Source organism: Lacerta agilis, chromosome 4, assembly GCF_009819535.1.
Source record: "Lacerta agilis isolate rLacAgi1 chromosome 4, rLacAgi1.pri, whole genome shotgun sequence".
Classification (NCBI taxonomy): Eukaryota; Metazoa; Chordata; class Lepidosauria; order Squamata; family Lacertidae; genus Lacerta; species Lacerta agilis.
This window is the reverse complement of record NC_046315.1, coordinates 72,509,395-72,527,033: the sequence shown is the minus strand read 5'-3', so window position 1 is coordinate 72,527,033 and position 17,639 is coordinate 72,509,395. Positions and strand designations below refer to the sequence as shown.

Below are 17,639 nucleotides of genomic sequence, written 5' to 3'. Positions count from 1 at the left end.
AAAATTGCTTTTCCATTCATTGATAGCTTGGTTGATCTACAACCAATATGGAATTATTGCGTTTAGATAACTCAGTTGTACTAAGTTGACATATACCAGCTTAGGTAATGTCCAGCATATAAAAAAATGTTATGGTAGCAATACAGGCATCACTTACTGAGGGCTCAATCATTCAGTGTCCCAATTTACATAAGAAGGAATGGATTATTGGTGCAACCTTGATTGAAGAAAGATTTAGATATATGTTGTATATTATTTATTTAAAAGATGTCTATTCCACCTTTCAACAGGACTCTGAGTGGTTTATAAGAACATGATGAAATACAAAGTAAAATATAATGGCAAGTTAAGAAAGAAAACTAGATGAAAATAAACTAGATGAAAATAATACATGAAAATGCTTGGGAGACTCAAAAGTATTTGCCTGGTACTGAAATTAAAACAGTGTTGGTGCCAGGTAGACCTCTCTAGGGAGGGAATTTCACATATATAACATTCTCTCACTGATCACCACCCACCATAACCTCTGTTCCTGGGCAGGTTGGTGTAGGATCAAGTATTCCTTCAGGGAAGTGGATCCTAAGCTGTACAGCCAGGTTTGAGGAATTTTTGACCTGCCAGATATTGATGATTTACAACTCCCATCTGCCCTAGCGAGCATGGCCAATGGCCATGGATTATGGAAAATGTAGCTCGACAACAGCTGGAGAACCAATGGTTCCCCACTCCTGCATAAAATGGATGAACAGATTTTTCAAGTAAGTTTCTTACTGTATCTGAGATTATACTGTAAATTCTACAGTATTGGCGTAGAAAACATGGAAGAAGTATTGCTTAAAGTATCAGGATACAGTGTAGAGAGTGTGGAAGAAGGGAGGTTGAATTGTACAAAAATCACACACCTTCCCATTCATCTCTGAACTGCCTCTTTTGAATAATTTAAAACGATTTGCTTCCTCTCATTTTATATTTAAAAAAAAAATAAGTTTTAAAAAAGTGACTTCAACAATCAATAATTATGTACCAGCTTTAGTTTGGATTATCACTGATGGCATTTTTGCATTTTATCCGGTACACATTTTACTGTTAATATTCTTTATTGAATTTCAATTGAGTACTAATATTACACAGTGACTGGTTTTTATGTCCAGTACATTTCATCTAAAGTAGAGATGTGGCTGAAAGGGCTGCATATTGATTTATAGCACTGGCGTGTTGCATATTGCAACACTTTCGAGTATAAAGGACTTTTAAAAATTCTGCATGGAAGAATTTATGGGACTTTGAAAGGTGAATATATATATACAACTGTTTCCTTGCTTTCTTTAGGGGCATTTTCCTTCCTCCTTTAGTCGTCCATCCCTAAGATCTTTCAGAAACATACATTCTGTATATTCTTCTCGGAAACTTGGCTAATAGCTTGAAATCGTTGTGCGCCAAGCGCTGAGCTGGGAACAATTACTTCCTGAATGAAAGCACAGCTTGGCGCTTAATGAGACAACGAGGAGCCTGCGAGGTGCTGATTGGCTCTTCTTCCGAGGGGAAGTTTGTTACAAATAAAGATCCTTCTCGAGTTCGGGAGAGTCAGACAAAGGCCGGGCAGCAACGCGGCTGCCTCGTGGGCTTGGACTGAAGATGCAGAAAATGTGTCAGAGAAAGCCCAGCCTGTCTCGGCCGCTGAAAATGAAACGGCACGCGCCTCCCTTCCCGTTGATCTTCGTTATCTACTGCGTTTGCACCGCAAGATTCACCTCAGGTAGGAGCCGCGTTTCCCACATTGTGTATTGTTTTAGATACTTAAGACTTTTTATACAGCGTCCTTCATTATGTCTATGGATGGACGATCTGGAAAGTTTACAGCAGAACTGGAAAAAAGAAGAAATGCCTCGCAGGTTTCCTGTCCGTCTAGCGAGAGGTTTCTTGATTGGCTAAGAAAGATATCAAAGCCAAGCTAACTTCTAAAAGGAAACTTGCCCAGGAATCTTGTGCATGAAGGGGTCAGAATCTACTGCTGTAGCAAGTAAACAAAAAAGGGCTTCCTTTAACTTTTACTAATCTGGCTCAGTCTCTAAGAAATGAGCAATAGCTTCCCAACGCGCACAACTAAACGACTGTTTTTGCGTGAAGCGGAAGAATCCTCGCCTGTGGAGGGAAGAGCATTTGGGAAGTTTTCCTGATCTAATAGGAATCTAAGAGTAAAAAGGCTGTGAACTTTTACCACAGTGGATTAGGGTTTCCACCTGGGTCTTTCTCCTGAAAGAGGAGGAAAGTTGTAAATGGAAGAGCGGCCAATCACTTAAATAGGAGAAGCAGAAGTAGAGCCTCTAAAATTTCTCTCTAGATAAAGCTCCACGTGGTCAAGAGGGTTTGTTTTTAGTAGTACAGTTAAAAGGATCTGGAGACGGTTCAGAGGCTCCAGCACCTACGATGCTCTCCAAGGTGCTGAAACGAGGATGACCGTCTCGTCTCTTTATAAAATGTGTTGTATTTAGCACAAAGCCTGAGGAAACGGAGGTATCGGGACCAAGATACAGATTTAAAACAAAACTTCAGCGCGTGTGAATTGTGAGAAGGGTGGTAATAAAGATGTTGCGTTGGTGTGTGTGTGTGTCTGTTTTCTCTGTGAGGAAACTATGTTCAGTTTCATCTTCATCTATGCCATTCTGATCTACGGACTATTAAAAAAAACTAATCAAAAGAGACTAATTATCACTGTATTGTATAATAAGTTTTTAAAAATGTGCCCAAGGGTGCACATACACACTCAAAGAGTCAACCGAAGACAGTACTACAAATCTCTTAAGTGAGTTCTGTTGGACTTGCCCTGTCTTTCTTTAGATCCTTATGCAATTAAGACCCGTTAATTAAAGCCATGATGTAGTGTATCTAATGCTTTCTTATTGTTTCACTTTAACAGGATTTCCACAGCCCTTTGATGACTATCTAGGCGAATCAGACATTCCTAAAAGCAAGGTATGCAAACTTTTACATAAATTTCCATGCCTATGCTTGGAACACCTATCCAAAAAGTGAGTGAGATCCCATGGGAACAGTGAATTCTACTGCTATTATAGAGGGAAGACTGCCTGGTATATGCCTGATGCATGTAACAAAAACAATTGGTTGCTGCATCCCCATGTTCACTGTAGGAACAAAATCTGTTGATCTAGTATATACAGGTATATAAGCTAAAGAAAATACTCAAAAATGTTGCCAATATAATAAACTTTCCTATTTCTCTACCCCCCTCTCTCCACTTCTGATTTAGAGACTAGCATGGTGTTTCTGCCAGTATATGGAACTGTCTGATCAACCCCATGTAAAAATAAGTTGTAATAATTTTTCAGTGGCATAGATTAGGGGTTTTCAAAGTTTCTATCCCCGGGGCAGATATGAAAGGGTTCGAGGCCCACCAGTCACAAAATGGAGGTGTTGTGAGCAGTGGATGGAAGCAGAGTTTGACATAAACATGACTGACATAATTTTCTTCTGATATCTAATCACTCTTTGCCACAGCAATCTCTTTGTTGTGGCAGGGAGTTTCATAGTTCACCATTACTCAAACTAAATAAAGACTCTGGAGTGTGATCCTGTTAGCACATCATGTCTCTGCTCAAACATCCACACTGGCCACTGATTTGTTATCAGGCCAAATTCAAGGTGTTGTTATTAGTTTATGAAACCCTCATTAGCTTGGGACCAGTTTACTTGGGGGGAAAACCCACCTTATCCTTTATGTGCCCACTGGACTGCCTTGATCCATTAGAAGTTGCACTTTTAATGTTTTGTTAGACTCTTGTGGTGGCAGCACTCTAAATTAGATAGAAATTAATTTTATGGCCCCAATCAGACATGATGATTTTATATCAAAACAACTGCAAAATATGTAATGCTTGACTAACTATGTTTTTAAATTGATGTTTGTATAATTACCTCTATTTTTTATTACTTGCTTCAAACAGATCAATATTTAGTTTAAGTTCTTTTTGTCTTCTAGATCTGCCATTCTGTTATGGATCTTTGTAACTCCATGTTTAATAGCATGCAGATAGATGAGGTATGATCCGATTTGTTTCTTTTCTCTGAAAACTCTGTCACAGTATTTATGTAGTTAAGTAATCATCAATCCTCATGTAATCTAATATGCCTCTCCTCACTAGGAAAATAATCAGGAAATATATAAAAGAGTAAGTATTTACCTTTCTTTATAATAGATTTTATATGCACAATACCTGTTTTTCTTTAAATAATGCAACATACTAAAATAGCTCTTTCTGTGCAGTTTTTATTTCACTACTCCAGAGCTCAAGATCCAACATATCCACTTAAAACCGGGGTTAGTATTTTAACATAAGCATATTTTATATTTTATACATCACAACATACAAAATAGTATAGAACAGTATATAAAATCTTTCACGTGCCTTGAGTGTATTTATTAGCAATGCAAGCCTATGCATGTCTGCTTGTAATTAAGACCCATTGAAACCAATGACGCTTATTACAAAGGAATTGTGCATAGAATTGCAACTCAAGTCCACAAAGGGCAGGCTGAACCTTAAGCCAGGCAAATAAAGTCAAACAAGATTTATCTCACACCTGGACCATACATTTAAAGCACTCTTATACCTCAACAGTCTGGGCTTCCCCCCAAAGAATCATGGGAACTGTAGCTGTGTGAGGGATGTCCTAACAACTCTCAGGACTTACAGTTCCCAGTAATCTTTGAGGGAAGTCATGATGGTCAAAGTGGTATAAGAGTGCTTTAAATGTACAGTGACCAGGATCTGAAAAAATATTGCAACTAGATTCATAAGCCCCGAGTAGGGTTTTAGACAGCCACCAATGGCACACACTCCCTTCAGTGTAACATGGGAACCATCTATCAAAGGGGGGGGGGGTGAAAATCCATTAGCCCAACACAACCCTCTCTATTGAACAGATACCCACGAAAAGTTTTAGCAACGACTTTATGAAATATTATTATTATATGTATGTATATATGTGTATGTATACATATATAAGGGACCCAGGTGGCGCTGTGGGTTAAACCACAGAGCCTAGGGCTTGCTGATCAGAAGGTCGGCAGTTCAAATCCCTGGCACGGGGTGAGCTCCCGTTGCTCGGTCCCAGCTCCTGCCCACCTAGCAGTTCGAAAGCACGTCAAAGTGCAAGTAGATAAATAGGGGCCGCTCCAGCGGGAAGGTAAACGGCGTTTCCGTGCGCTGCCCTGGTTCGCCAGAAGCAGCTTAGTCATGCTGGCCACATGACCTGGAAGCTGTCTGCGGACAAACGCCAGCTCCCTCGGCCTATAGAGCGAGATGAGCGCCGCAACCCCAGAGTCGGACACGACTGGACCTGATGGTCAGGGGTCCCTTTACCTTTACTTTATACATATATAATTAGTAATGGTTATTCACTTCATTAGAACGATGGCAAGAAGTGTCCTGAACCACAGTATGGCCCAATGCAGATTTGCCTGAACAGACTCCACTTAGTTCTGTGGAGCTTTATGCCTAGCAAGTCCATTTAGGATCACAGCATGAGGGATCTGCTCCTAATAACCCAGCACCTCTGCACTGCTCTACAATCCTGGCAAAGGCCCCAAGAGATGGTTTTCTGGCTGCATCTGAAACTTATTGAAAAACTTATTTTGGGACTTCATATTTTGAACAAGCCAGTTCCTTATGAAGTCATCTATGTTGAGATGATGTTACTGGTAGATTAGGAATGTCACTATGTTATCTAGGCTTTAGACATTGATCTTTCTCATTTTTGTCTTTGCATAGAATTGGTGTTCATGATATCTCTTTGTTACAGTCTTTCCCTGTGCATCCTTTAATGAGCCTTGCTCCAAAGCTCTCGGAGAGGAGAATGAAAAGATTCCTTGATCCTGTATGCACTCGCTTCATCCATAGTATTTTGTGGCACAAATATTTCATTTTGGCTTTTTCCTTTTCTTTTAAAAAGCCATTGTACTGGTGGTGAAACTGTGTGCATTTGTCTACTCTCCTTTCCTCCTTATCTCCCTTTCTTTTTCTTAAAACATTCTATCATCCCCCCCCCATGAATTGACTTATTGTACCCCATTTTTAAAGTTTATTCAAAGTGAGTCACAACCATCATTGTTGATGTGACTATTCCTGTTACCATAGTTAATTCTTGTGTTTGTGAACTGCTAGGCACATACACTATCCCTACCCAAAGGATGGTCAAAATCTCCAGTATCACTCCTGTATTGGTCCTGAATGCTGAATGTTGAAGCAACTTTGCAAAGGGCTTTTGCATGCAGGAACATACTCCGCTGTAATATCCTTAATTGGTAAAATAATTCATTCCCACTGCAGTCAATTGCAACATTTTGTTGACTGACATCTGTAGGAGACTGAGTCTGTAGCAATGTAAACTATCAGCTGCATCATTTCACTGATTTAAAATTCAGCGAAAACGTAGAGAATGGTAGTAGGAACAAATTTACAGAATAAATAAATAGCACTTTGAAAAACCAATACTAAGATCTAACTTTCCATTTGAGCTTTGGTGTTGTGCTCAAGAGCATGATCGTGCCATTTCCATTTAAGAGACAGAAGCATGCACTATACACATTGCTTGGCCAAAGAAAAACCTCAGATGAATTCAAGGTGTTTAGCATTCTCTTTCTGTTTCCAACATTGCCTGTGGTTTTGTGTTTCGAATTGTTTAGCCTAATGTCATGTACTGGAGCAGTCTGCTAGCTTCTGCTCAAAGGCATCAACCTATGGGCATTAGGACATGATGAAATTAACATGCACTATCACCTTGCAGGAATCTCAGCTCACAGCTGAAGAATTCGGAAAGAAGGTAGGCTTAAAATGCTGGCATTATCATGCACATGTGTTACAAACATCTCCCAATGCTCAGTTAATTTGTTTTGCCACCCTGTGAGCTGTCTGGGTCAGCATATCAAAGAGACAGAAGGCAAGGAACGGCAGGGATGATGCCAGCAACACAGTAAATGTTTAAATGTTCTGCCCGTTGCTTCTCCTACCCTGTGAGTGAGCACAGGGTAGACTCTTTATACATTCAAAGCAAACATAGCTATGTTGGTTCATAAGAAAAATGGGAAGGGGGTGGGAATCACCCCAAACCAGGCAAAGATTTGCTCAATTTGGGGGCAATTTTGCCCTCCCTTAGCAGCCCTCGGAATGCCATCCCAAATTGCTCAGGAGGCATCTCTAACCTTCTTAATATGCTTTATGGGGGGGGGGTCACAGTAGTGTCATCTCTGTCTTCCTCTTCTCCTTGTTCCTATTTCTCTGTTGGTGGTTGCTATACTAAGGCTGCAGTCCTAACTTATCCACAACCACCCAGCTGGTGGGGCTTTTTGGAATGGCAGGACCACCAATGCATCTGAAGCCCTGTTGCTCAGAAAGTCTCTGGTGGAAGGAGTGCCAACTTGATTAAATTATTTGTGTGGGGGGGGGAGCAAGTAAACCCTGCCCCACATAATCGACCACATGACGCGGTGCAGGGCACAATTTGAATGGCAATGCCCATCAACTTTGGGGAGCCTGGCCCCCTCAAATGTTTTATTGGAGGGAAAGGGACCTTGGCCTCCTAGGAGTTGGCTCCTATGTGTGGGAAGCAGAGAAGAGGATGACGTGCCCAGTTCCATGCTCCAGGCTAGTGCACCAACAGGCTGTCACACAACAGCAGCAAGACCAGAGCTCAGGATCCAATGGATTGTGGACCAGCTCAATGCTGCCTCTTCCTTGCCCCAGAACACCTCGTTGTGGTGTTTTCCTGGCTACCACCCATCCAGACATTCAGCAGGTGGAAGCGGGAGGTTAGAGCCAAGGGAATGATTCTTGTGTCACTTCCATTGGTAATGGGTGGCAGGAGCCAGCTTAGTCAGGAGAGCTGGGTGGAGGGATACGTCTACTCATTCCAACTGCCCTCCCCAGTCTAGTTTAAATGGGGGGAGTTGGGTTGCTTTGACCAGCTGCCTTCCTATGCATATTTACCCGGGAGCGACCCCCATTTTGAGTAGACGTGCATAAGATTGCAGTTGAACCCCCTATATAGGTGGGAGGAAAGTCCTGGCTCTGCTGGCTGCAGGATCTCCTGTGCATTTCACTGCCTCCATTGGGTCCCACTACATTGCAGTATTTCAGAACTCCTGACCTATGTCAAAGTGCACAATAGGTTTAGAAACATTTTGCCAAGTCTGCTTTATTTCTTTCTTTTTACAGGACAGCTTGGATACCTTGGGCCGACCCTTTTTTCTCTTCAGGGTATCTAATTTTATTTGTTCACTATCAGAATTTTTTTTTTTGAACCATGCATACCAGTATTTTCCCCTCTTGGTTTTAAAAAAACGAAAATGAACACAGCATTTATAAGGCCTGCAGCCCCAAACACACACCATTATATCCGAGCTTTCCAAACTGTGTGTCACAACACGTTAGTGTGTCAGCTGCAGTGTGTAGGTGTGTTGTGCGAACGTTGTCCGCCTTCCTCCCGGGGATGGAAAGGGGTTGGTTTAACCTTTGGTTTGCTAGTAAAACTGAATTCTGTGTCATGAAATGATGCATGTCTGAAAAGTGTGTGTCACCAACATGAAAAGTTTGGAATGCTCTGCATTATATGATACTAGCATGTTTTTAAATCTACAGTTCACCCTACACTGTGGTCTCACTGTAGATTGTATCAGGCTTCCTTGCCTCAATACAATATATTTAGCAGGAGTCCAGTTCTCCACTCAAAAGAATGAGCTGCAACTATCCCTCACTCCACAAATGCAACAGGACTGGGGAATAATATGTATTGTCTATATACAGAGTCATTTCCCATTGTAAGATCATTAGGTCCAAAATCTAAAATTACCTAAGTGTACCACTGCATCTATTTCTTATCCCAAATAAACTAAATATCTAGAGAATTTAAATAATTAAAAAGCCAGACAAGCTACACAAACAAACACATTATTGTAATCGTTTTTTTTAAAATAATGTTTCAATTGTTTTAGAATGTCGTTGCTTCTGTGCAAGGACTTTCACTTGTACAGCAGGGCTTCTCTCCCTCTTCTCCCCTTGCATCCCCTCAAATTGGCTTGTAAGGGTCTGAAGAACCCTCAGAACAGCACACAGCAGGAGGAAATTGTTCCGCCTGGAAAGCTGGAGCGCTTGTGCAAATGGGACCTTCATAATAACACGAATGCTTAATTCCACCCCAAATGTTTGGCAAATAATTGCCCCCCACCCACCCTTGCCGTGGCTTCAGTGCAACTTATATGCTGCTTATATGGAGGAGTGCAAGCAGTAGAGGGCACCTCCCCACAGACCAGCATATATGAATGGGAGGCATGGAAAGATAACTACGTGCCTGCATGCTGACAAAACATACTGACAGCCAATCGGAATGCAGCGCAGTTGTTCTAGTCAGCAAAGTGATGCTCTTTTGCAAATTCTCACCTTTGAATGACCCTGAGCTGGAGAAGCACCTGGTATGCCGACAAAGTCAAATCTGCACCTCTTATTTTCTGCTGTTCATTTTGTGGCAAAGCTGGCAATTATTTTTCTCAATGTCATTTCATGAGTAACACTGCAGTGCGTTTAATTTATTTTTCTTTGCGTGTTAAATTTTCAGCCAAGGAATGGAAGGACTGTGGATAATAGAGGTGAATAGAGGCCAGTCAAAAGGTTGTGTATTTATTTATTTACATTAATATTTGTTTGTGGCGGTAATGATGGTATCTCAGTGGGGGGCATGTATCCTCTCCTGTATTAATGAGCATGGAATGACACAGATGTATCCGGTGGTGGTGAGAATAGTTTTATAAGCATGTTGACACCAGTGAAACAGTTCACATGTATAGTGCTACTTCACACACTCAGGCACAATTGCTCCCCAATACATGGTCTGTGTCATTGGCATTAGCAGTGCCACTAGGGGCAGATGATCACCATCATCAAAAGTTGACTGGAGCTGCACATGGGTGTCATGCGCAGCTATAGCACACACCATGTGCAGGTATAGCACACAGATTTATGCTCACAGCACCCCTGTGGAGCACATCTGTCAGGAGAACAGGTTGGCAATAGATCACACGGAGTCGGGAACAGGTTGGCAATAGATCACACGGCATCAGTGAAGTTTATTCTTTATTCAAGGGAACATGGTTGGCTCAGAAGACCAGGCCTAGTGAGCATAGCAACTCGTCCCAGTGGATCTTGCCTCTGTGAGGCAGTTGTGGGGACCGTCCCACAGTTCCCTAAGTCTTCTCCTCCCCCAGGTCATTCCCAAGCCATCTGAGACGATATTGCCATAGCTCTCTTCACTCCACCCTCTTCATGCTTCTTTTGGTTCTGGGAGACCAGGAGGAAGGGGAACTGGTCGCAGGAGGAAGGGAAGACACCCTGACTTCTTCACTAAGCTGACTCATCTCTTCCTCTTGGCCCCCCTCATCTCCAGTCTCTGCTTCTGGACTGTTCTCTACCACAGACTCCCCCTGCTCACTAAACCCTGTTACTGTCTCAGCTTCCAACACTTTCCCCCAGTGTGCTTGTCTTACCACCACCAATCCCCTAGCTCTAAGCCTTCTTCCCTTGGGGGTTCTCCAGCTGGTGCCTCCCACCATTCCTCTGCAGCCAGCCAATCCATGACACCTTTTCACAATCCATTACCTTTTGCATGAATCAAGGCACCTTTGTAGAAACAGAATAGAACTTCTTGTGTCAAAATGGCTGGGAAGAGTCAGAATTAAAGGACTGTTTTTTGTCATGAAGGTGTTTGGACAAATAGCTTTATTTTTTTTAATGGTTCCAATATCTGAGGTTGCTAATAAGATCCCTGCTGTGTTTTAAAATAATTTGGTGTTACTGCCAACAAGCAGTTTCCATGTAGGAACAAGAAAGGAGCTGTAGCTTTTAGAAGCAGACTCATTGTGCCATATGTCATTAACAATCCAACTATAAGCCATTGTTCATACTGCTATGTATGTCAACTTCTTCATAAGGAGTGCGCTGACTGGAACTTCTACGCATCTGTGCTCTGCCTAGCAATGTGATGCATCTCCTGTTTGTTGTGTTTTGTGGTTATCGGTAGAAAATTACAGCCTTCTCTCTACCCAAAAGCTTATTGCTAACTACATGTTTTATCCTTTTTGATTCCAAGTGAATATTTTTTATTTTAACTACCAGCCAGTTCAGCTGAAGTACTGGAACTCATAGCTGCTACATACAGATCATAATATTTTGTAGTACTGGTAGGCTTAAAGCTTTCAGAATTGACACAACTGCCCTAAAAATGAAGGGTCCAATCCAATAGAATCATAGAATTGTAGAGTTGGAAGGGACCACAAGTGTCATCTAGTCCAAGACCTTGCAGTCTTTTGCCCAACGTAGGGCTAAACCCATGACCCTGATATTAAGAGTCCTGCTCTACTGACTGAGCTATCCCAGTACCAAGCCTTTCTGGATCAGACCAAAGGCTCGACTAGTCCAGCATTCTCTATTCACAGTGGCCAACCAGATGCCCATGGCATGCCCGCAAGGAAGCTTGACTGCAACAGTGTTCTTGCAACTTGTATTGTCCAGCAACTGGTATCTAGAGGCATACTGCAGTAGCTATGTGCAGCCTTCTTGCAAGAGCATCTTTGCATGGAGGACGTCATCTGCATTAGGTGACGGAGAGGGAAGGCTTCAACAGTTTATTGGAGAATGCCTTAAGTACTTAGATTCCTTCAAAGACTAACTGTAGTATTTTTCTTTCAGACTTCAAGGAAAGAGAAAACCCAAGGGTCACTTGACTTCCTCGCTCTATCACTTTAAACTCTGAAAAGAAACGTTTGGACTAGTAGTACTCTGTTAAAGAGACATGCTCTTGAAGCCTGTGAAGTTACATGTAATAAATTTGCAGCCATAAATTATACCTGTGTGGTTTCTCTGTGTGTTCATGCCCTCCCTTTATACCCCCAATCCCCATATGTACCCAGCTGAATATTCATGTAGGTTTGCCATGTTCTCATTTACCAGAAACCCAAATGTGTTCTTTGTTAAAAAGAAATAATTACGATTCAGTGAATAGTTACTCATGTGTGTCTGCTTTATTTGTGGCATAAGTCATGATAAAGGAGCAAGTTGTTGGGATGTGAATAGATGCTCAGGGAGGATATATTTATTAGATACTATCTTTCCCTCTTTACGCTTGAGAGTTCAGCAGCGTGACATCCCTTTGCAGCTTAAAAGGGAAGCTGTCCCTATCAGTACAACATGTTGTTGTTGTTGTTGTTCAGTCGTTCAGTCGTGTCCGACTCTTCGTGACCCCATGGACCAGAGTACGCCAGGCACGCCTATCCTTCACTGCCTCTCGCAGTTTGGCCAAACTCATGTTAGTAGCTTCAAGAACACTGTCCAACCATCTCATCCTCTGTCGTCCCCTTCTCCTTGTGCCCTCCATCTTTCCCAACATCAGGGTCTTTTCTAGGGATTCTTCTCTTCTCATGAGGTGGCCAAAGTACTGGAGCCTCAGTACAACATAGAGGCAGCCATTTTGTTGTACAGTACATGTAATGGCCCTCAGCACAGAAGTATTGTTATGTACTGAGCTGAATCCTAGAACAATAGGATCCAGAATGCAGCAGTCTGATTGGTCCGCAGGAGCCACCCAATCCAGCTCCAGGTGGAAGTGAATCCACAACCTGATTGGCCTACAGGAGTATCCCGGAATTAGCCAATCACGTGGGGCCCATTGTGTAAATAATGTATATACAGCAGACGTTTTGGGGAAAGTTCCATTCATTGCTATGAGCTGAATAAAGAGCATGAAATTCACACTTGACTCCGGGTATATTTCAAGTACACATGAAGTAGCATGGTTCTGGCACCATTTTAAAAAGCATTTTTACCAGGCATGGCAGAAGTGCTGTGCTTTCAAGCTGCTCCAGGCCTCAGCTTTAAACTGCTAAAAGCAGCAGAAGTGGAGATGCAGAACTGTCCTTGGTACAACTCATAAGTACTCCTCACTTATTTATTTTTTTAATTACTATTTTTATCTCCAGATTTTTTAAGGATTTTCCTGGAATCATCCTAAAATCTCCCTGGGACATAATTTAAGATGTACGTGAACAAAATCAGAACAGGAAGGACTAATTGGATTCTGTCTGTCTCTGGGATAGATTTTGTCCATCAAGTGGTTGACAGATTAATGGCCCCACCAGCCTGTCAGAAATGACCCAGAGCGAGTGGGTCAGTTCTGGATTTGGCGCACCATTACACAATAATCCAAGAGTAGAGTAGTATAAACTATTTTGATATAGGTCAAAAAGTCTTTAAAACTAAGAAAATTCAGACTTTGAAATATATCTACCTACCTACCTACCTAACTGGACTCCTAAAAGTAAACAGGTGTGGCATATTATTCCTACATAATTGTTTTAGAATTACCCACATTGTAGAAGATGGAAGCACTTCCTGCACCACAGGAAATGGTAGAAGTGACTATACAATTCTAGAGATTGGAAAGTGTCAGACCCTTGGTTCCAGAAGGAACACAATAAATATGTTGTTGCACGTCATTAAAACGACAGCTTTCAAGTCCAAATTCAGCTACGGGCAAATCCTCCTGTTCATTCCTGGGGAAGTGAATCACAGCCCAATTGCTAAAGGGAATAGAACAGAGGACGACAACACTTTTTTTTTTTAAGGAGAAACAAAGCTCTCTAATGGTCAAGCCCTGGTGGAAGCCATCCTGTGGTTTTTCAGTTAACTTGGTGAGCAAAACACAATTTCATCTCCATCATGGAGCCACATGGAGCTGAACTAGTAATGTATATTAAAACCTAGCAAGAGGTTCCAAAACACCATCTTGGTTTTATCTCATAGGGATCTAGAATATTTTTCAAGTTGTACATTTCAAACTCACATGCAGAAAACCTGAGATGTAAACACTTCAGTATGTTAATTTGTGTTAATTTCAACATATATTTCTTCTAATGAAAGCATTTTACATCAAATTAGAGGGTTGAAGGTATGGGTGGTAAAGCTGCAAACTGAAACATATCACCTGCATCTGCCTCAGCCATTACCGTGCGAATTAAGGTTGTGGTCCTAAGTGTGCTTATTTGAAAGCAAATTCAACTGTTGTCAGCAAGAACGACTTGCAAGCAAATCTGGCTAGGGCTGCATTATGCAAGAAGCTGATTCACACTGGCGCACATTCCTAACCGTTATATTACTTGGCTACTTCCAAAGCTAGCTCAAGACATTTCTTGTAAAATGACTGGAAAGCTTGTTACAATCAAGCAACAGATAATTTTGGTCAACTAAAACAAATTTTGAAACCTGAAGTGAAAGACAAGATGCTGCCTGGCCTGCTTCATTCTACATACAGAAGTCTAGTAGGCTGGCATTTTAATCTTACCTCAGTACTGATGAGATAGTACTCTCCACCTTGCCTGAGGGCAGCCAGCTAGCTTAGGGGGCGCAGAGCAGGCTGCATGGAAAACACAAACAGCTCTGTACCCCAAAGTGGCTGTCTTTGTCTGATGCTAGGGGCCACCACCTCTACCTATTATCAAGCATATCTGGGGCTTATTAGATAACAGAGCACATAATACTGCTGGAACCAGGCATACTTCCAAGCCTCAGACCTGCTCCTTCAGAGGGAGTACAACCTCATCCAGAACAGGCTGTGCTCCCAATCCTAGATGGTCCACTGATGATCAGAACCTCTGATTCTGTGACTCAAGTCTCAACTTGTTGTTGGCCCAAGTGGTGTGGTGGTTAAAGAACTGGAGTTCTATTGAGAAGACTCAGACTCAAGACTTTGCTCATCAGGTTAACTTTCTTCACAGACCAGTTGTAAAGATAAAATTGCAGGGAGCCGAGCACCTTGGAAGAAGAGTGGACAAAAATGTAATGAAAGAAAATACTATGGGGCACATGATATATATTTTTAGATTTATACCTAAGGGTGCAGTCCTATCTCACCTGTAAGGTCTAGGAGCATAGTAGAAACCGTACATAGGGTCAGGTTGTTCAATTTTATCTGTGTACACTTAATAAACGTAAAGTGGAAGTGAAGTGAGGTCAGCCCATGACACTAGAACCCTGGTCCAACTCAAGTGGTCAGGGCATGGTGTAAGCCATAATGTACACTGTGACATAGTCCCCTTTGCTGACCCCTCCCCGCCCCATTGCTCTGCCCTTCTTTTCCATTGACATGAACAGAGGCTCCTGCCACCTAGCAAGAGATTTCATTCCTCACTGGGATATGGATGTTCAACAGATATGATGCAGCAGTCCCTACCAGCTGCTTGTAGCAGAGCAAATGAACATTGGAAAACCTATGCATTGTAAAGGTGGAATTACCTGAGACTGGTTGTGGCTCCCTGTCTTGAGTGAGCAAGCCTAGGTTTGTACTGTGTAAAATGCTTCCAAGAAAGGATATGCTATCATTAATGTCATAGTTACATTTGCTTTGCCATACATGAAGCAGCAACCATCATGCTGCTTCAGACATCTTGTAAAAAAAATCATCTTTCCCCCCAGGCTTTCACTGACCCAAAATATTTGACCTTGTTTGATATGTTGAATTTATTTGTTTTTATATGCTTTTATATTACTTTTTAAAAATTGGCTTTAGGTTGTATTTTTGTTTTAATTGTGTGTGTGTGTGTGTGTGTGTGTGTGTGCTTGTGTGTGTATAGTACACTACTTAGATACATTTAAAATATTGAGTGGTTTACAAATGCTTTTAAATAAGTGAATAAATTTCCTATCATTTCTATTATGTCAGTTCACACAATCTAATTAAACCTTACTGCCTAGGCAAAAATATGCTGAGAAAATGTGCATTGGGTTGTATAAAAGCAGCAACCAGAAGAATTGCCTGAAAATAGCCTGCCTTGGTAATGAAGTTTTCAATTCCAGGCTAGCAGCAAGGCACTGAGCAGAAGCAGAGGCTAGTTATTACTCAGAACAGTGGGAAATAGATAGGCTGACAGATGAAGATGGCAAGAAATTGGCCACGGTGTCCTTGAACATATCCAATTTATTGCTGGAGATTTAATCCAGTGGAACATGATTCAGAACATAGGTTTTCCATGAGAGTTTGGCGTCATTTATTATTATTATTTTTTAATTTATATCCTGTCCTTCCTTCCAAAGGAGCCTGTGCGGCAAACATTCAAATGATAAAACAATTAAAATATCTACAAGCAATTTGAGATGCAGATGCAGACTTGGAATGCATGCTTATTTTCAATACTGCACTTCAAAATTGAAAGTGTAGAAAAAGGAAATGTGGGTTGTCTGGGTTTTTGCTTGCTTGTTTTAACTTGTAACTGAGCTTTTGATGTGCCCTGGGCTAGTACTTCAGTGATTGCATTCGATTTCTTTTGCAATGGGTTGCTAGATCTACACTTGTACTCAGTAGAATTCTCCTTGCACAAAAGAGAAGGAAGGAAGGTGATTTTTACTGACTTTTTCCCTCTTGTCTGGTTTCAGCACTCTGTGCCCCCTACAGATCTGCCATGGAGAACTGGGGAACCCTTCAAAACAGCCCAGTGGCATGGGGCAATCAGCAAAAATCACCTCACTTCCATCCATCCAGCAGAGTGTGTCTGTTGGATCTTGGTGCCTTTTGTCAATAGAAGATTATCTTCCATTCCTCTAAGTTAAGCAAGTCTGATCTGGGCTAAGGAAAGCAAATAGGTTTAAGTCAATGTTTCTAGTGCAATTAATTTACCTTGGCCAGATCTTTCACTGGATACTTATCAGTTTGTTGTGCTAGTTTGGAATCAACAGAACGTCACAGCTGGGATTTCTGACATTAACCAAACAGAAAATATGCAACATACACATAAACAAGTTCAGAAAATATGCAACATAAACATGATGCAAGTTCTGTGTAAGGTCCACCTACGCGGATGAACCTGAGTATTGCCTAGTTACAAAAAATGACCCTGTGCAGAAAGTCCACACAGTAAGTAGCAAAAAGCAAAAGGCATATGTCCTGATTTAGGATTCAATAAATTTGCTTACCGGTAATTAACTGCATTAACAAGTAAACACTAAAGTGTATGACTAGATAATCTTTCAGGAACCACTTACAACCACAAAGTGATGCTACCAAAGAGTGGTGGTGATAGTGAGAAAAACTGTCACAAATTGTTCTTTGTCTTCCGTCTTCCATCTAGGCCAGTGGCCAACAAACCTTCCAGCTAGGAAGATTTGAAGAGGCCGGGAACTTCCACTTGACAGCATATGGAGAGCTAAAATAATATGTGCATGCATGCAGAGAACCTAATGCAATTGCACAGATGTTGGCATATCTCAGATGTCTGCTTTAGTAAAAAAAAAAAAATTAAAAATCGAAAGTTTTTGTTTGTTAAACAATTACGTCCAGCCCAACTTAAAATGAAGCAAAATGAGAATAGGTGGAGGCCGTCACCCTTTCAGACCACACACCAGACTTCCACAGACCATGACTGACGGTTCAAGGGCTTAGCTCTTAGTATGTCTGCCCTTCTTGATCTTAATCATGCAAACGTGTACCTCAGAAAAACACCAAACAATAGCCCCAAATCAAGCAGGATTGCATCCAATTTTGATTGCTTGGTATATCTGCCATTCAATAGAGCACTGGTGTGAATGTGG

At 41.6% G+C, this 17,639-nt stretch overlaps 1 protein-coding gene and 1 long non-coding RNA gene across 4 annotated transcripts; both read left to right on the top strand.

Moving 5' to 3' along the window:
• Positions 1-1,445: 1,445 nt before the first annotated feature.
• On the top strand, positions 1,446-6,945 carry NMS (neuromedin S). 3 transcript variants are annotated; one of them, XM_033145869.1, is made up of 7 exons: positions 1,446-1,756; positions 2,918-2,973; positions 3,998-4,057; positions 4,161-4,187; positions 4,283-4,336; positions 5,821-5,895; positions 6,805-6,945. In XM_033145869.1, the coding sequence occupies exons 1-7, from the start codon at positions 1,636-1,638 to the stop codon at positions 6,922-6,924; spliced, it is 513 nt and encodes a 170-aa protein (XP_033001760.1). In that variant the 5' UTR covers positions 1,446-1,635; the 3' UTR covers positions 6,925-6,945. The 3 variants fall into 3 exon arrangements, with proteins under 3 accessions (XP_033001760.1, XP_033001761.1, XP_033001762.1); XM_033145870.1 differs by lacking the exon at positions 4,283-4,336 and having other exon boundaries at positions 1,447-1,756; positions 6,805-6,940; XM_033145871.1 differs by lacking the exons at positions 4,283-4,336; positions 6,805-6,945 and having other exon boundaries at positions 1,447-1,756; positions 5,821-6,051.
• Positions 6,946-8,147: 1,202 nt separating this feature from the next.
• LOC117045087 lies at positions 8,148-11,908 on the top strand. The gene is made up of 3 exons (XR_004426394.1): positions 8,148-8,273; positions 9,628-9,680; positions 11,754-11,908. It is a non-coding gene; the product is annotated as an uncharacterized LOC117045087 (long non-coding RNA).
• Positions 11,909-17,639: the final 5,731 nt, after the last annotated feature.